This window comes from Telopea speciosissima, chromosome 10 (assembly GCF_018873765.1).
Source record: "Telopea speciosissima isolate NSW1024214 ecotype Mountain lineage chromosome 10, Tspe_v1, whole genome shotgun sequence".
NCBI lineage: Eukaryota > Viridiplantae > Streptophyta > Magnoliopsida > Proteales > Proteaceae > Telopea > Telopea speciosissima.
In genome coordinates, this window is record NC_057925.1 from 55,987,555 (window position 1) to 56,008,116 (window position 20,562).

The 20,562-nt window shown below is 36.3% G+C and overlaps 1 protein-coding gene across 1 annotated transcript; it reads right to left on the bottom strand.

Annotated features, from left to right (window-relative positions):
• Window positions 1–3,574: 3,574 nt before the first annotated feature.
• LOC122643769 ((-)-kolavenyl diphosphate synthase TPS28, chloroplastic-like) lies at window positions 3,575–7,925 on the bottom strand. The gene is made up of 13 exons (XM_043837352.1): window positions 7,803–7,925; window positions 7,380–7,683; window positions 7,078–7,261; window positions 6,706–6,920; window positions 6,421–6,541; window positions 6,066–6,178; window positions 5,753–5,979; window positions 5,509–5,624; window positions 5,312–5,410; window positions 4,939–5,217; window positions 4,408–4,540; window positions 3,760–4,181; window positions 3,575–3,610 (listed from the first exon to the last, which is right to left on the bottom strand). Exons 1-12 carry the CDS (start codon window positions 7,923–7,925, stop codon window positions 3,798–3,800), a joined length of 2,298 nt encoding a protein of 765 aa, XP_043693287.1. The 3' UTR covers window positions 3,575–3,610; window positions 3,760–3,797.
• Between the last annotated feature and the right edge of the window lie 12,637 nt (window positions 7,926–20,562).

A 20,562-nucleotide genomic window follows, 5' to 3' on the forward strand; every position in this document is an offset into this window, starting at 1 on the left:
ACAAGAGATAAAGTAAAGAGCCGGTAGAGGGCTCATGGAAGAAAGACGGCATTGGAAATAGAGTCAAAAAGAATAAGAAGGAACAAGATGGCTACTAGTCCATTTCCACTAAAGGTCCTCACATAATGAGTTTCTCTTTCTTTTTATTTATTTATTTACCAATGGTGTATTTTGTTGTCACTCAAAAATGAATTAAGAAATTGTGTTTATTTAGGTTCTCTTTGGCATAGTTTATATTTATATGTATGACCTATTTATAAATAATCAATTATGATAATAGGTTATGAGTTATAAACAATAATCATTTAGTTACTACTAGACATAATAGATTATATAATAAAAAATAGTTCTGGTATGCTTAAGTGAAGAATATATCATGTATTATGGTGGAGGACGGATGGGATTGGAGAAAGAAAGGGGGGACAAAAGAGAGGCTTTGTTTTAATTTTTGTTAATTTTACCAATTTACCTTCACTTAAATAGCAATTCTGCACATGTTTGTTAATGGTACCCGCATAAACAAACACTAACAGTTTATGGTCATAAATCATAAATAATTCTTGAGCTGTTTATGAAATTATGCTTATATTGATTTATTTTAATGAAAAATAGGAATCATAAATCGTACCAAAAACATCTATTTATATTTATGTGTCAGATAAACATAAATTTAAACTATACCAAAGAGAGCCTTAGTGGGAAGTAGTTTTCTGTCTAGGAGTGTGGCCTACGCCAGCATTCTCATTTGTCTATCCCTCTTCTTCTTAAAACAAGGGGACAGAGGTGTCTTTTCAAATGGGAAGGACAAAAATAGACTCATGGTAATGATGGCATAGACCACACTCCCCCGGACAAAAAATTTTCTCCCTTATTTAATCTAAAGATAATCTCATCGATCATTTCACATGACACTATAGAGTATAGGCCAGGTTCTTTATCAAATGTCCATGCATGCATGGTTCAGAGTGTTGAATTTAGTAAGGATTTTAGAAAAATTATGACCAATCTCATATTTACTTTCTTTAAAATGTGAAACCATTCTCTGTGAGAAAAGAAAGCCAATAAAATCTTAAAAAAGAGAAAAAAGAATTATCCTTCAAAAACTTGGAGTTTTTATTTTGTTTGTTATATCTGATTAGGAAAAAGAATGCTATTTGGTCACATAGCCAGTGTGACTCCTACGCTTAGACACAATACCGCCCTATTTTCAACGGAAAGACGAAAATCTCACATAAGTCAAAGCTTACACGTGTGCTTCCATTGACCAACGTGTACTTGCAAGCTCTAGAGGCCCAGGCAGGGTTCCCTCCATGCTATACTAATTGGGTGCTTCAGTGCATCTCCTCAGGTCATCTCTCAATTCCGGTTATTAGGAATCTTGTGGGTTACTTCGAGCCCAAGTTTGAGCTTCTTCAAAGTTGCCCCTCCTCTCTCGTCTTCTCTATCGCTATGGAGGGTCTCTCCAAAAGTCAACAGTTCATGGTGGACCCAAATCTTTTGAAATCTGTGAGAAAATGTCTCTCTTAAAGCTTACTCATCTTATCTTTGCTGAATATGTCATTATCTTCTTTAAGGCATATGTTAGTTTTGTGATGGCAATGGAGGAGGGTGGGCCTTGATCTGAGACTAGTCAAAGAGGTTAACACACCTGTCCCCCTAGAGGAACTTATTTGAAAGATTGTTGTAAAATAAGATTCCATTTGGTAGGGCTAGCTTTATTTGCTTCCTCTATAAAATGATTTACTTTGGATTGTTATTTGCTGTTAGTGCTCGTGGCAGTGTTGTCATTGTTGGCAATAAGGTTTGACAGCAGTTCGAAAACGCACTTGTGGAGTCCTAGAGAAGAAGGAAATCAAGGAGAAGTCGTCTTCTACCATTTTGGCGTGGTTTGAGAGTAGAGGTGCGAAGGTAATCATCTGAAAACCTCGATTTGGTGTTGGCAATGGATTCGAGTGCTTGATTCGTTCTATTGATCGAAGATCTCACAACATTCGTTTGGAGTTGGAGGTTTGCCTTTGAGGAGGTAAACATAATCACAAACCAATATTACTTCTCTGTTCTAGGTTTAATTCTTGTTTTTGAATGTATTGGATAGAACCTAGAATGTGATCTATTTTGGGTTGGGTTTGTGATTGAATCTGTTTATTGGGTTGATTGATTGTAAGGCTGAGGCCATTATTGTATTGGGATTGAGGTCCTTGCCCTCATTGAGGTGAGAGGTTGAAGCAGGGTACGGGGTATTCTGGCCGTAGGGGTGGCTTATTGTATTTGAGTTGAGTATTGGGCATATACGAAACCCCGAGGGGTATTGCTCCGTGGACGTAGCCTTCACATACTGTGAGGTGAACCACGTATATCTTGTCTCGTTGCCTGCTGTTTTTGTTGGAGACTAATCCCTGTTTTCCAGAATGGGTTTACAGTCTTGGTAGACCTGGCCACATTCTGATGGTGCGAGGTGGGACTGTAAGTGACCGTATTGTTTACAGAAAACGTCAAAAAAGGAAAGCTCATTCACCCCCCCCTCTCAGTTTGATCCGGTGTTCACACTTGCTGTTCTGGTTCTTCTTGGTGTCTAACTATATTTCCTCACACAATGATGATGGGAAGGATACTTCGCTTTCGCTTGACTTTTGGCACCCCAAAGGTATTCTTTTATGAGTCCACCTCACATTCACGTACGTGAGTGTGCGAGAACGGCTCCTAGCTATTCAGCTGGAAATCAATTTGTGGGACCCACATGGATGGATTCCATCTGAACAGCTGAGAGCCATTCTTGTACGCTCATGTACGTGAATGTGAGCTCAACTTTCTGTTATCCTATTACGAAGATAGGATTCATTATGATACCTACATTTTATTTTCTTGTTTTTATATTTATTTCTTTTGTTGGGCTCTAGCTTTGGTTGTGCTTGCTGCTTATTGCTGTTGTTAAGCAATTGCTCTCGTCACTCCTGTTTGGCTTCTTGATTAGCTGTTTTAGAGGTAATTCCCTCCTTCCCTCCATGTTGTTCCTTATATATTATTAGGGCAAGAGATCATCGCTTGGTCATGTAACCTTTGTACTAACATAGGAGCCAATGAAAGTATGCACAAGAACATCAACATAGATGAAAGTTTTTATTTATTTATTTATTTATTATTATTATTTTAATTTAAGGAGGGATTAGGTGGTAATTTTATGCATTCCTGTGTCTTGGCACAAGAATCACATGATCAAGCAACGTTCTTTTTCTCATATTATTATTCATAAAAAAAAAATAAAGGCATTCTCTTACTTAGATGGAACCAAATAATTACCCAACATCCCATGTCAGCTATCTAGTCCACTTGCCCAATTGCAATGCAACACATCTTATCCCTAATTTCATTGCTTGAAGGGGTTTTTTTTTTTTTTTTTTTTTTAAAATTTCATGGGACCCAAATTATATATATATTTGGCCATCTTTAGGCCCATCCCCTAGACAATTAACAATAGTTAAACACCTATCACCTTGTTGGGATATTCCTTTGCTCAAATTCTCAAATTCCATTAATATTAACATTTTATTTGAGCAAAATATAAACATACATAAGTGCAACGCTTTGCAAAAAACAAATTATTCACAAATATAAATAGAAGGATCGAGTTTCCCTCCACCTAGTTCAGCGAGGGGCTAGAGAAGGCGGGAATAGGTATTAGGAGGGTATTTTGGAACAGACAAAAAACTCGAAGATGATGGGTGAACCGTCCTCTATGGGTGGAGGAAAACTTTGACCTACATAAAATACAACAAAACATAAAGAAATTAAAAACAAAGTCAAGCCACACTCTGGAAGAGAACTTTGGAAATATGGTGGTTGATGGTGGCAGGGTTGCAATGGGCAGCATAATAGAAGCTCTTAGCAACGGTGAGGAAAGCTCTCTTCACTTCAGGATCAATGCCATCGGAGTTCCGGAGAACAAGTTGAACCATCTCTTGCATTAAGGGATCTATTTGGCTAATACTCATGCTATTCTTCTTCCTATGGCCACGAAGGTGGCTACAGATTGAGTTGGTAAGATGGATGAGACGCTTGTAATGAGGGTGGGAGGAGTGTTCTTCCGAGATGGAATGTCCGGCACAAAGGTTTATAGTGCGCACTAGAAGCTCTCCTTCACCTGCTTCTCCATCGGGGCACCATGAAAATAACCAGGTGTTCCACTGCACCGGATCCACCAACAAAGAACAAAGATGTCACAATCACAACAAAAACAAAGACAAAAAAATTAGGATCGGAAGTTGAGCTCATCCTTAAAAACTAGCCATTAAAGGAGAGAGTGCTAAGGAATACCCAAATTCTTATATATCTCTTGTATTATCTATTCATATTCGATGTGAGACTATTTTTTTTACTTTAAGTATGAATATCCCAACATGATGTACTTACTGCGGAAAATAAGTGGTATCGTACGTCTAGGCGGTGTGTTACTAGGGTCTCCACTGCAATACTGTTTAAGGTTGTGAGAAGTGATTCAAGGAGTTTCTTTCCTATCGTCTTCCATTCTGGCTTCCTTGTCACCCTGCCCAAGGATTTGATGCAAATTAATTAACACGTAATTAAATAAAAAAATAAAATCGATCTCTAGAGTTTGAATCCAAACACCCCTGTTTTTGCTAGACTTGATCCTCCAGTTCCCACCACGCGGTAGAAGAGCCGAATACTCTAGAATATTTTACCATTTTAAACAGTAAAAGCGAGTATGAGACAAAAAAGCCGGCAAATGGCGCATGCATGAAAGAAGAACTGGAAAGATGTTTTTTTTTTCTGATTTAAAAAAAAAAAAAAAAAAAAAAAAAAAAAAAAAACCAAAACCCTTGAAAGATCGCATTGGATTTTTGTTGTTGTCTGACACACTGCCAATGACCACTAGTAGTACACTGAGTACTCTACAAACTATGTGATGTTGGAATGTCTTACCAAAACCCAATACCATTGGTTTGATGGATATCGAAATTGCTGCTGCAACTGTGTAATGTTTTGTTGAAATCATTCACAAATTCTCTTCTCTGATCCACACTTGTCGTTTCCATTTCCATGTATGACTTCACTGCCTCCACAAGCACAGATGCCCTTGTCCATGCCAACCGTTCGCTTGCCCTTTCAGGTTCAAATATGCTGGCCATGGCCACAAAATAGGCTTGAAGAAGCTCTCTTCTTCCCACCCCGAATTGCCCAAGATTGCATTCTGTATACCACCTACATACGTACAGATTAAAACCTCCATGGTCAACTAAAATCTCTCTCAGATTTTACTCAAATCTGTGATGAAGTTAGGGTTTTTGATACTTACTTTTGAATAGTAGTCCATTCCAGCTGATGTAACGCTTGACAGTTATTGAAGTCTGCTTTTGCAAGCTCCAGATAGTCATCATTGTTAACGTAAGGCATCCTATGTTTAGAATTCATTCTTAAAAGTTAGTTGTTGAGGAGAGGGTGTCCAAGTATCTATTTAACGAACAACAAATAAAGAAGAAGAAGACAAAAAACCTGTACAGAGTCTTCCCAATCCATACATCGTCCTCCCCGCCATAATGTTCGATGTAGAATCTCGCTTCTACCCTAGGTAGGCTGGCGTACCATGGAAAGTCAAGAGCATAACCCACCTAAAACATAATAGAAATTTGAAGGTTAATTAATTAACTTTCATTAATGCGATTAATGCTCATTACATGAGTGATTAAGAAGTGGGGGTTCTTGATTAATTATTATGATTATTATATTATATATATACCTCACCAGGCAAATCCTTAGTGATTATCCATTTATCTAGAAGCTGATTGGATGCTTGTTTATCTCTCAAAAATCTTGATGAAAACGCTTTGGCTTCTTCTAGAATCTTCTCCCCGGGAAACAAAACTTGAGAAGCTCTATACAGATTAAATAGTCCAGTAATGGCCTGGTTTGATTGTCCTGCAAAGCAAAAAAACTCTCCCCCCTTCTCAAAATGCCGAAATGCATCTGTAACACAAACATTTTATTAGGAATTAATTAGTTAATTAATTAATCTTAATTAATTTTTTTTTGCATCAAATATAATTAATCACCTGGTGAAACCTCATGTCCATGTAACCTTAGAAGTCTGAATCCCATGGCTGTATCGTCGATATCATGAACTCTAGAATTTCTAGCCCAACAGATCCCATCTTCGGTCCAATACCTGACAAATATTTTAAAAAAAAATTGTACGGTTAAATTAACAGGAGAATTAAAGGTGTTAATCATAAGTAACCCTTTCTTTCTTTCTTTCTTTCTTTCTTTCTAGGTTAGCTAGGTTAATGGTCCCAAACGGTTAATTAAGAGGGCAGGGGCTTTTAAGTTATAATTAGCATATTGGGTTAGACTAGAATTATAACACCTAAAGATAGAGTAGTAGAGAGAGTTATAATTATTAATTAATACCTAAAGACATAATTGAGGCATTCTTTAATTTCTGATTTGAAATAACGAGAAATTCCAAGGCGTTCCAAACGATCCACAACCCAAATATGCTCGAACAAGTCCACCGGGTAGACATTAGGAACTGATCAACAAGAATAAGAACAACAACTAGTAGCTTAAGAAGAATATTAAGAAGTTCAAAACACAAACACAAACACAAACACAAACACAAACACATGAGAAAAAGTTCAAAAAGGGGGAATTGAAGAATTAATTAAAGACAAGTAAGAAGTGGCTTTGCTTTACCTCCACCATTGAATGTTTCAACGGCTTTCTTGAGATATTTTAAGCATCTTTCATCTTTAGTTTGCATAAGTGCGAAAGCAGTGGATGATGGAGAAAACAAGAATGACCCATCTTCACACTGTAGCTTCAGAAGCTTTTCCCAATCCAAACCAACCATTCCTTCTAAGCTATGGAGAAGCGTTGTGGGCACTACATGCATCATATCCTTTGGTATCCTACCATCATAAAATATATATATTTTTATACATTTTTACATAATTATTGCATTGACAAATTTTATTTTTTTTTTTAAAAACAAAAAATTTCTTAACATAAAGTAGCTAGTCTATTCCCTCTAAATTTCATTATGAAACCTAACTATAACTATAATACCTTGTGAGCTTTAGATTTCTTTTGGCATATATCTCATGTATGATTGGAATATCTGTTGGAACATGCAAATCTTGTCTCTCAGCTATTTCCATTAGAGAAGGAAATGCAATTTCAAAGCCTATGGGCATGTGCTCTTCATTTTCATTTTCAAGCTTTGACATATTCTCCCTAATAAACACCATACCTAAAAAGAACAAACAAACAAATCACTATTCAAATTTTTTGAGTTTCGTTGAATATATTTTAATTATCTAAAAGAAATTCTACGCCTTGATCTTCAACTTGGCGGTATAAATATATACCCTTTTCACATCGTTCTGGATAAATGTTCCACGACTTCAACGCGATGACACATGCTAAAGTGTTAAGAATCCGATCATGAGCAGAGAATATAATACGATCACCCCAAGAACCATCAGGGAGTTGATTCTCCACGATCCATTGAAGACTAGAAGGGAATTGAGGAACACCGCTTTCATTAATATCTTCTACCAGTGCAACCCATGCAGTATCATAGGCCGATATGCTAATTACACCATCTTCCATCGATCCTAACATCAATTTAATGGATTGGATCTTCTCTTCTCTTTCATTTGTGAAGTAAACCTTCATCAAGACGTTTCCCTCCATGTTAGAAATTTACACGTACTAGAGAATTATTAGCACAAAACTTAATAATGGAAATTAAACTAATTAACCCACCAAAGCTAAGGATAATCAAGTACCTTAGAAGCTGCTTCTTCCTCACCTAGGAAAGTCTCTTGCCTCTCTATTCCTGGTTGGCCACTTTGAAACACATCCCTATAGACTGCTAAAACCAAATCACTACCATGAGCCCAATCATACATGTACCTATGATATGAGGTATATATGCATGGTTGATGAACAAGATTTCTTGTTCTAAATTACCTCGAGTGCGAGTTTTGGATATGATATCACGTCTCGAACGGAGTAGAAGATTGAAGTTTCTTCGATTTTCTCTTGCCAAAATAGACGAAGCATCTGAAATTTCAATTTTAACTTCAAAATTAGAACATAAGTCACGTCAATACCCATTTTTCTATCGAGTCTGGATCCTCTCCCCATGTGGTATCCTCCCCACCCGTCCATGGGATGTGTTTGACACCTCTAGGCTCTAGCTCATGGTAATGCTATAATTTCCCCACCCTTTGATCCCACCGGGTATGGGTTCAAAGGTGGGGAGGTTACCACATGGGGAGAGGAATCCTACTCTCTCTGTCTCTCTCTACACCTATCATGATGAAGAAAGAATCTCTTCATGTACCAACCTAATTAACCCTTTGAGGGTATTTTAGACCATAAACAATAAGGGTGAAAGTTAATGATAAACTAAAGTCTAATCATGGCGTCACGGCAAGATTGGTGTCTTCACTAGTTGAAGAAAAACTTAAATCAATAAGTCAACATCCGCTTTGGGACAGGAGTAAAGGAAAAATAAAAGCAGTCAACTGTTTAATATGTGGGACCAAAGTCAATCTGTGGGACCCAAGACCCAGTAGACAGGGGTGTATGATATTAAGTAGCCGAATTATACTGTAGAGAAAATCTAATTAATCAAATTTTTAGAACCAATGTTTCTTAATGATCGAAAAGGAGTAAAAAGCGGGTAAAGAAGTCCAAACAGAAAAAAGAATATATATTTTATTTCAAAGAATTAAAAAGGATATGATAAAGATTCACAAGAAGAAGGAGAAAAAAAAAATTTAGAGGAAGAAACCTGAAATTAAATTCTTTTAGGAGAAGCTTCATTGTTCTAAAGAATCCAAATTTCAGAATTCTAACGCGAAGTTTGATCAGAAAGAGAAATCTGGTTTTTAAAATCACTGAGAAGAGGAATTTAATTTCCAGCTAGCGAATGCCAGTAAGTATACAGAGTCACAGTCATGCATGCGAGAAAAGTAACTTATGACCAACAAATTTCATCTTTTTCGCCGGAAAGAGAAGAGGAAAGAAGGAAAAAGGAAAGAAAACGATTAAAATCAGTTATGAAATGTAACTGAAGAACACTTTTCTTTTTAAAAACAGAATTGTACGAGGAAGTCATGGAAGTTTGGTTTTCGCAATGGAATAGTTCTGGATCAGAGAGAGAGAGAGACAGTTGATGAGATAAGTTAGTCTATACTAATTCTGATAACGCACGCAGGGGGTGGGGGAGGAGGAATCAAACAGTGTAAACTCACCGGAGAAAGGCAGGTTCAGATCTGGAGGAGCGAGAGATCTCCTCCGGTTGCAGGGAAAAGCTGTCGCAGAGAAGCGGAGAGTGGCAGCAGATGGCATTTCTCTTGCAGAGTATGTGTTTGTGAAAAAAAGAGAGAGAGAGGTCGAAGGGTGGTGGAGTGAAGTTGGGAGGCGAAGCCAATGGGATTTTAAAGGGAGAGAATGGGGAAGAAGACAGGAGCTGTGCGACTTCTCAAGAGAATCCCGCGAAAGCGTTGCATCAGATCATCCAAAAAATTTATTTTTTTTTTGGGGTAATAATCATCCAAAAATTGGGAAATGAGGAGATTAATGGCGCACCTTCACTCGCGGAGAGAACGATTCCATGTGTACCATTCTCACATTTGAAGAATATTTACTTCCGTCAGATTGGTATCAGTTCGTCAGATAGGCTTTACCATTACATTGTGGGATATGATTTTAGTCAGATTCTAATCCGATGCTGCAGAAAGGTTCCCTCTCAACTGGAAGGACGTTTTATTGTCTCTATCTAAAATTAAAATTAACAGAGTACTTAATTAATTAATTAATGGGAATAAATATCATTATTTCTATTTATGTGCAATGGGGGCCGCCATGAGGGGGTTTCAAGGTACTAGTTGGCCCAGTTTGGACTTGGAATTTGTTGAGTTGGAAGTTTCAAGGTACTAGTTGGCTCAGTTTGGCTATTCTCCATCAATAAAAGGGAATACTTAAAACTTAAAAAGACTCAAAAGTCATAATTAACACCGTAATTACATATTTGGAACTTCTCGAAATGGGTAAGAGATCACTGCCTTGTCTCGTGGCCCCTACATTAGTGCGGAGCCAATGATTCCATTGCATCAAACTGGATGGGAATTTTTTGATGAAAATGTAATCACACACACCACACACCAATCTCAAATGGCGGATATATACAATACACACCACACTCACACATCCGACGTAGGACCAAACCCACACACCCTTTTTGTTTTTTTTTTTGATGAAAGTGTAATCACACAAACCACACACTAATCATGGCTGGGAATTTTGATTTCATGGGGGTAGGGCGATAATTTTACATGCTCTTGCCTCTAGACGCAAAAACCACGCAATTAGGCAACATTCTTTTTTTAGGTAACCATATTACAATACCATACATATGGATTTCCCACTCCACCTTAAATTCTGCTCTTTAATCCTTATTCATCATGTTCCCTCGGTGTGTTAAGAATTGGGATTGGATCGGTCAACTTAGATTAGAATTTGTCAAGGTTGATCTTAGTTCCGTTTAATCCGATTGGTTGATCCATACTAAATTTCTAGGGTTAGCCCATTAAGTCATATTTTAACTGATGCTAACTAATTCTTGATCGGTTTCAGATCAAAATCAACCTGAACCAATTTGGATCTCAACTCCATTCTTATAAACCCTACTCTCCATGGACCTAGGATTTTTATTTTTTTAAATTTCATTTTTGTTTTTGTGTTACAAAGTGGATTTTATAACTTGATAGGTGTGTTTTGTCTTTAACCTAAAATTGATCAAATAAATTTTTTTGATAGGTAATATGCAACTTTATTAGAGGAAAAAAAAAAAGGAGAAGGAGAAAAGAAATATATGTATATATATATATATATATATATATATACTCAAAAACTTCAAAAACCGAGCTTCAACACCAAAAAATATCTCTCAAAAAAATCAACACACATACAAAGGACTTGTGACACTGAAAAAAACAGCTGCCCCCCAAACCTCAACACACACCTCGTCTGAGTGCAACTCAGATTCACGTACGAGAACAATCCCAAAAAATGGATTCCATCGTATATGTTGAGACCACTAAACATTAACTTCCATCTCCAACAAGAAAGACGTCCCGAGCAGATTCTTTTCCTTTAAATGAGATAAAACCGTAGCGACCTTAAACATCCAATTTAGTGACCTTCCCCACAAGAGGACACAACCTTGTCTTATTACGGAATAACCTGAAATTCCTCTCTTACCAGATATGGCTAACTATAGAAGAAAAGGCTTATTTGTCAATGATTCCAATAATATCTCTCCAAATTCATTTGCCACCAATAGCTTTAATTCAAAATGGTTTCACTTTTCACATAGAAATAGTTGAAAGTCTAGATAAACATCTACAAACAGACTCGACTACAGAACAAATGATTCTTAATAAAAACCTCGATCTTTATTCTTGAGCATTTTTTTCTATTTTTGGTCTACCTATCTGACGTCACATGGGACTTTGACTACAACTACTAGAGAGTGGTGGGTAAGATGGGGGGGGGGGGGGGCCGAAAGGGTGACTTAAGGTACAAGGTGAGGATAGTAGATCTTGTGACCTCCTGGGAGCTTGTACTTTACTGGAAAGACATGCCAACCAACTGAGCAAGAAGTTGTCTTCACTATAGAAACCAATAAGAACAGTAGACGCTTATCCTAATACAAATACCAAGAACAAGAGGACTCAAACGAAGAAAAGATTTGAAAGAACAAAACAATGAACCAAACTAAAAGGCTTCCAATTTTTTGATAGCTATCATAGTGAGATAACCACCTCCTCCTTCTTCTTAGCTCTGAAAGATGGTAAAGCTACAAGGATGCAATGTTGGATTGTAAGCTTTTGTTTGACTAAATGTTCTCCGTGCCGGGGGCGCAGGCTGCACCCAGACACATGGGGGTGGGCAAAATGACCACCCTACCCCCTGAATGGCAGGCCCATGTGTCTGGGCACAGGCTGCACTGTGGCACAGAGAACATCAACCCTTTTTGTTTATTTTTTATTTATTTATTTTTAATGTTTGGAGACAGGAGGGGTATCCGAATTTAGGCCGACTAAATCCCCCCTGGGCTCTTACATGACCCCCGTGCCACGCACGAACCGGGAGCTTCTAGACCCTAATGAGCCTCAGGCGGGTGGCCCCAAGACCTTTTTGTTTATTTTGTTTTGTATGATTGTATACTTTTTTTTTTAATTTTTTGAAAAGACCAAAAATAATTATTCGAAATAGTATCTTTTTGGAAAGTGTATTATTTAAAATAAAGTTAGATGCATTTAGACTGGAATGTCGGCCCTATGATCTTTTAGGTCTTATTGGGTGTTGGGAGAGCAAGTGGTTTGATCATTATAGACATGGTTACGTGGTCCCAAAATCAAACACTTACTGTGCTTTTCTTTTTCTTTTATTTATTATTAAAATATATACTAGAAAAGAATTATTTATGTATAACTTCTAAGTCGAAGATCATTGATTATGTTATCCAATTGCATTCATTTGAATTCAAACTCTTATTTAAGAAAACATTAAGTGTTAAAAACTAAGTTGATGGGGGTGGTCATGCCCCAACACTATTACTTCCTTTTAAGTGTTAACACTTCTGTAATGAGTAAAATTAAGGATACTATCTTTTTTTTTTCTTTTTCTTTTTAGCTCTTCTTCTTCGCTTTCTAAAAACAGAAACCTTATAGGATGAAGGTGAGGTGAAGAAAGAGAGAGGAAACTCATTTAAAAGGAGAAATTGTGGGTAGCAAATTGAATTTAGTTTTCGGAGAGGGAGATGTGATAGATTAGGAAACTAACTTTAACAGAAGAAGAGTGCTAATTGGTCGCTGGCGCGATATGTACCTGCGCCCAAACATAGCCCAGGACGAAAAGACCGGTGCACCCCCTAAAAAAGCGGAAAGATCCACGGGTGTGTCGATCTTTTTGCGCTTGGCTGTGTCTAGGCTCAAGTATACGCCAAGACACAACTCCGGTTAGCATTCTTTCTCTCCTAACTTGAATACTATTATGAAAAAGAAAAGGAGGGGAGAGCGAGAATGTGGGACTAATTTATCAATGAAAAAGTGAAATGGAAGATTAATGGAGGGGAAAGATTGATCAATAAGAGACAAATAGCTAACTTATGGGAAAAGATTGCTACGCTGTTGTACATTTCTTTTTCCTATTATGATCATGTGGGCCCCATATAAACCCATAGGATAATATTATTCCAAATTTTGGAGCCTCTCATTGGTTGTAGTGTACAGATTCCTTCTTACACTATCCTTATATAGGAAACCTTACCCCCCCCCCCCGCCGGCCCAACATATTTTTGGATTTTATCCATGGGGTAAAAATGTAGGGAGAAGAAGATTGTGTGTGTTTATGTGAATTGTATACAACTTTTATTTATTATAGATCGAAAAATATGAAAATTTGACCACTAAAATTTAACTATTTAGTATATTTTGATTTTAAAAAAGAAAAAAAACTAGAAAAACATGGGCTCAGCATTAAGGGCAGGAAGCATTGGAGAGCAAACCAACTTCTTCTTCAGGTATTAGAAATATAAATTGTTGTCTATGATCCAGAGAGGCAAGGTGAAGAGGACTAAAAGCATGTTCCAAATGAGAAAATATTGACAAAATCCAAATTTCATTTAGAAGTTTTTTTGAAACATATATAAACTTTTATTTAATATCATAATACGAATATTTAATTTTTTTTCTTCTCAAAATTAGCTACCACAGGGAAGATTACAGGAAAGTATGTTAGGATTTTAATATTATATTGTTTTAATATTAAACCTAATATTTATGTGGACTAATATTAAAGTCTCTTAAACTCAGGCTAATTGTATTATTGGTCTAATAAAATGGGTCATTGGGTTATATTAGGAGTCCTATATGGATTGGCTTCGATGTGGGCAGATAGATTCCTATTGGGACTATGATAAGTGAGGCCCTATAGGAATTACTATATAAAGAGAGCTAGGTCCCCCCCTACTCATAACAACTATTAATTCTCCATCTCTGTTGAGGAGTGCATTCTGAAAAAAGAGGGAGATATTCAGTGTTCATCATCCCTGAGCATACGGTATTCTCATCAAGTCAGTTATCTTTAGGAATAGAGAGAAAACACCTAGATCTTTGATCTTTATTTTCTGTTACGATCATCATCACTATGAATGCAAAACAAGGTTAGTGGTTCTATCCTTGTTCTTTATTATTTATTTGATTGTATTCTTGAACGCCCTATGGAGATCTTGATTTTTATGATTTTGTCCCTATTTGAATCAAACTATTCTAACATAGTAGGCTTCTTTATTAACAACCATAGTCAAAAGTTTCTAGGTTAATTTTGTAACTTAGACTAAAGATTAATCTGTCACCCTAACAACTAATTATACCCCCAACAAAAAAAAATTATAAGTCAGAAGAGGGTATTATTAATTAAGGGATGGAATGGAATGGTCACATCAAGATCGATTTGTTTCTGTTCTAGAGCGGGAAATTCATATTATTATAAATTAACCTTAAAAAAAGTAGAGAATCATACAGACTTGATATTTCCTTGTTCAGTAAGTGTATTAATATATCAAAAAGAGTGATGAATCTCATATTGAGTTGTTGTATCAACAGTGGTAACATATTTTGTTGTAGCTAGCATTACTCTTTTGAGTATTTTAAAACTTGCTTTTATTAAATGGGCTATTATTTAGAATGTTAAAAAACTTGAAAATGTAAAAAAAAAAAAAAAAAAAAAAAAAAAATGAAAATTTCGTCAGCTCTATTAAGAAATAAAATCCGCACTAGGTTGGACGGAGATCGTTAGAGACATATGTATAGATGTAGAAGAACGTTGCAGAGCTGACACTCCTATGGATTCAAAATCTCTGAGGAACATGTATCTTGCTGAGAGATGGGGAGTCCACCCCATATGGGCTGTTAGGCCTTAGTTGTGGGATTCTTTGTCTTATCCCGCTGTCCCAAGGGTGGGTATGGGTTTATCTTCTTGGGTTAACATTGATGTGGGTGGTGAGGCCTTGGCTCCTTGCCCTCCTTGGGCATGTCCTTAAGACGGGAACTTTATGTGATTGTATCAATTTTTTTCTTTTTTAACAGTAAATTTGATTTAACTATATTCTAAAAAAGGGCGTATCTAATGCACGAAGCTCCCGCCATGGAGTTTCATAATGTACATGTAAGACATAATTCTATATTTAACAAGTGAGAGAGATAATAAGTAATCCCTAAAGTTAAATCTTGATTTATTTATTATTGATAATTCTATATCAAACCCAACAACTAAGGACATACAACTTCATTTAAAATTTGAATTAACCTAAAATTCATAACTAATTATAGTTTTCATCTTAGTATGTATTAGTTGGAGCTAATGGTGAGTTTAATCTTTGCCAGCAGACAAAAAACTTGTTCAAATTAAAGAAAAATAGGGGGAGGGGGAGGGGGAGGGGGAGGGGGGGGGGGGGGAGGGGAGAGAGAGATCATCATAGCATGATTAAGATTGGTTACAATGTTGTTCCAAAGTATTTAAAACTCTTATTGGAAAAACAAAACCATTAGGTTTTCATGAACCCATGAAGGGTATATTTACCAAAGTTGATTTGGGAAATCTTGTAGAAATATATCTAGGGAAGTGTTTATAATTGGAATCCAATGACCTAAAATCCAATTATGTTTATAGGGCGGCCCTCAACAGACTTTTGACTGGCTCTCCCATAGGTCGGGACTCTTGTTTCTCTAGATCCATGATAATGAAGCAAACCTAAAACATACTTTTGATGAGTTTTTCTCACATGGGAACACTTGTGTCTCCTAGATTCATAGATTCATGATAATGACGCAAAGCAACACATAAATTACAAGATTTGACATTTCTTTTTCTTTTCGTTTGAGGTAATCTTTGAGGTGGACTATTGGGGGTACAATGTCTTGTATTCTATCGTTTGGTTTGTGGGTTGATTTCAAAGGGTCGTTAAGAGATCATTAATTTATAAGATTTTTTTATAATTAAATATTTAGCGAGGGTTCTTTTCTCTATAACGTAATCTGAGAGAGATGTGAGGATGAGCGGTTGTAACCCTATTCTCCATTGATAGTGAAACAGATCTCATCTTACTGTAGACGTGTTATGTGTCTAATGAGATTCACTCTAGTGTATGAGCGCTACATTGGACCAACCTAGTACAAGATAGTGTTATTGTGTGATTGTTGTTTGCAATTTCCATTCTTTACTACATCATTTTAAGATTTATTTTCAACAGTAGAGTGGATTGTAATATAACCTAATATAAAAATAGCTGATGTAGATAATAAATTTTTAGAACTCCCTGAACTTTGCTGCGTATGAATGCTTTGTCAACAATTTGGTTTGTAGCCACTGCAGCCCTCCTTGTCTCTTCTGTAATTCTATTTTTATAAATTTATTGAAACCAAACCACAATTATGTAACAAAAGGTAATAATTAACTTGTTAATTAAGATCCATCCAAAAAATAATAATAATAATTTCTCAAGAATATATACGTGGAGTACCAATGGGGTAAGCATGCCATATTTTTAAAGTCAGACACTATATTATGAAAGTGCCGTAGTCAAGTTCACTTCGTAAAGGCATTCTCCTTCCCTGATTGGACCAGCATATATGACTCTTCCATGGTTAGATTTGGTTAGTCAATATTGTCCTTTATTAATAATATAAAATCTTTTAAAAGTAGTTGTTACTTTATTCTCAGACACTTAAGAGTCATGTCTTCTTTTCTTCACACAGAAGCAAGAGATTGTAGTGTCCTGCAACTACATACATCTATGGCTTATCTATGGTATGACCAATTTGGAATTTGGATCCTCTATTGCTGAGCTGTCCGGTAGGATCGTGCTATCGAGACACAGCAAGGTTGGGAATGATCGCCTTACCTCTGCTCGGGCAAGGCGCTCATGCAGGGGTAAGGCGATCATTCTTCACTTTGCTGTGTCTCGACAGTACGATCCTGCTACATAGCTCGGCAGTAGAGGATCTAGATCCACTGATGACTTCCTCCACACCATCAATCAACCAAAAGAGAAGTAAGATTTCATTTTAGTATTCATTTTAGGGTGGACATCAATGAAAGATGGCAAACTTTGATGAATATTTGTTAGATTTCTAAGCAGCTTCAATTGAGTTTCTTTTCAGGGTCACACTCATCTTGTGTGTCATAGGACCACTTAGCTCTAGTAGGTCAGATTAATTTAGTCCTCATTTTAAACATTTAGTTAATTTTCTTTTTTAGGGGAAGTGCTATCTCGAAAGTATATTATTGTCTGGAACGTACATAAATCACGATGACCCATTTGTAGTGATGTAGAAAAGTATGGAAATCACAAACAAACAATGACATAATCGAACATAAGGATTTACGTGTAAGATTGACTCTCTCAGATTGATTATAGAAAAAGAACTCTCACTACAAATTTATAGAGAAACTCTATGCAAAAAATTTACCAAAATACCTATATAGTACACTTATGCAAGCGATGGAATAACAGACACCCCAACACCATTGAACTAAAACATTTCTTCAAAGTTTAATAAGTAGACTATAGTATTACCTTGTAAATTTTGAAAGTTAAAGCTAATTATGGTGTGACTAATTAATTATAGCTCTCATCGAATTTATCTTACATACACAATTATCCTTGAAACTTCTATATTGTATTCTTGGTGGGAAACTATAAGTTGTATTATATGTTATCGGTGAAGTCTGATCTCAGTTCTAATCCAAAAAGTACTGTGGTGAATCTTCGGCGTGTTGTTTCACTTTCAAAACGCACATATAAGATTGCCTCTGTTGAGAGCTTCGATTTGATACTTATCTCGTCCTATGTTGGTTTGGACCAGACCAGGTGAGTTTCTGAGGGCAGTTTTGTACTTTCATTGGTTAGGGTTTTCTTATATATTATGGTTATCTCTTTGAGAGATGTGTGATATGGTTTGTATTTTCTTCACAGAAATAGTGAATTCAGATTAGCCATCACTCGGCCGTGGATGTAAAATCGTCATTCTGCTGCGTTGTTTTTTCTAACATTGTACATATAAACTTACATTAGCTAGTAAATGTATCTATACACACAATCAATTATGACCGCAGAATTCATTAATGGTGATGGGTCCTGCTTGAGTTGTTCCATACATATACTCTGAAAAAACCTTCATTTTCAGTCAAGATTGGCAAGCAAGATATATAGCCCCACATACAGGACCACTAGCCTGGAGCTTTCTTCTTGTCATCCGAACCTTGGTGTTTGACCAAAACCCAGAATGATTAAGCAACTTGCATCTTCATTATTGTTGGAGAACGTATTAACTAATAATTTGAAAGTATTTAACTCTGTCTCTAGCCATGAAAATGCTGATTTCACAACCTTTTATTATATAGAAACCTCTACAGAAGCGTCACTTACGTAGCTAAACAACAGTCTTAATACAAAATTATGTTTTTAATTTATTATATCAAAATGTTAAAACCATGTCCTTTTGAAATTTGATTAATACTAAGATATTGTTGTTTATATAAAAATAAAGAATATAATTCAAATTAAATGGCCATACTCTTGGATAAATTAAGAACAAAATCACGTTACATGATTCCACCTAATGTGGATGATAGTATTTTTGTCGTCAATGGTAGAGGAGTTTTTGAATCTAATGATGCCTTTTGGATCGAGAGAATCTTTCCTTAGTTTATTAAGAATCATTGGGTGATTCCTCTGATTTCTCCTTATAATCCGTGTGGGAAGAACGTCAACTTTATATATAGATGATTGGTTGTTTGAGTTTAATTATGTCATTTGTACCTCTTTGCGTGATTTCTAGGTTAGCTGTAGATTAATCCGTTGATTTGTTATGGAGCTTTCTCCTTGTATTCTTTCTTGTTCTTTTTCTTTTTATTTTTTTGGGAGAAAGATTATCGATACTTCGTTAATATATTTTTCATTCATCTAAAAAAAGTTCACGTTATATTTCATATCGATCGATCGATGATGATAATGTGATGCAACATTTTTTGTGCATTTTCTTTAATTCCAAATTAGAAATAGCCCAGATCAAAAATCAACAAATCTGATTGAGAAGAAAAAAGATTGAACTTATCTTTGAAATCCCATTTTATGTTTCATTTAAAACTTAATTCCGTACAAGTAATAGGTACAGTTAATCCAAAAAAATTGAACATTATTATTATTGAATTAGTATAGATGGAAAGTCTATTAAGCATGCATCACGGTTAATCCGATTGGTTTCTTGAAACAATTAGTTTCAGACTAGTGGAGAGGATTACATGGGGAAAATTGTTACTAATTAATTAGTTTAATTAGATTTTAATTAAAGTGGGTGAATGGGGGACCGCTTAAGGATAAAGTTATTAATCAAATAGATTATGGATTGGATCATAACCATACCTGGCCCTCCAATTGAGTAATTACATATGTAGATGGGGACAAATAAGTAATCATCACTGAATCCTTTTGGAATTAGCTACCATCCAGTTCTCTTCCACGTGTCATGAAAAACCCATTCCCCCACCTTAATGGAAAATATAATATACTACATATGTGCAAACGGCACCCACGTGAAGTGGGGGTAAGGTTACGTATATTATGATCTTTTTCAAACCCGTAATGGCGAGATTCTCGTGCATTGGATATGTCACATATTTTATGTCTAAACGATGTCCGTGTAGAGATTTATTTCAATCACGTACATGTGAATATATTTCATCACATTTTCGTTCATTGTACATGGCTAAATCTACGTGATAGAAGCCCACACTCCAAACCCATCTTCTCATTTTTTAGGGTAAAAAATTCAGACTCATCACTGTACAATTTAAGAGAAAGAGATCGAACGCTACCTAGTTGCGTGCGGTGGGCCGCACCCAGACACAAGACCACGCAAAGTGAGCGCCACATGCCTAAGGATTTCCACCTTTCCATAGGGGTCGCGCACCACATGCGACTAGGTAGCGTTCTTAATCCCCAAATTTAATTAGTTAAAAACAAATAACTGGGTACGCCCTGTTTACAGGACTGGGAGTCTCTAGTCGTAATGGTAGAAGTGGTGCCAAAAACCATATATACTTACTGGGCAAGAGATCTCTTCTTGGTCGCATGGTTTCTACACAAACATCTGGGCCAATGGGTGAGCATGCCTTGGTATCTACTCAGGGGGCAAAGGTGTCATCTCACGGTGCCCTGTGTGAGGGCATAGGAAACACCACCAAGTAGAGATCTTTTTCCCATACTTTATCATCCTATGGTAATTTGCTCGTTAGGTTATATCTTCTACTCTTTCATTTGTTTTTTCATATTGATGAAGTAATGCAAACGATTAAAATATCATTTGGTCGTACACTCGTACGCTAATATTTATTTGAAAATTAGTTTTGTCCAGGAGTATGGCCTATGCTAACACTCCCATGTGTCTCTCTCACTCTCTCCTCCCC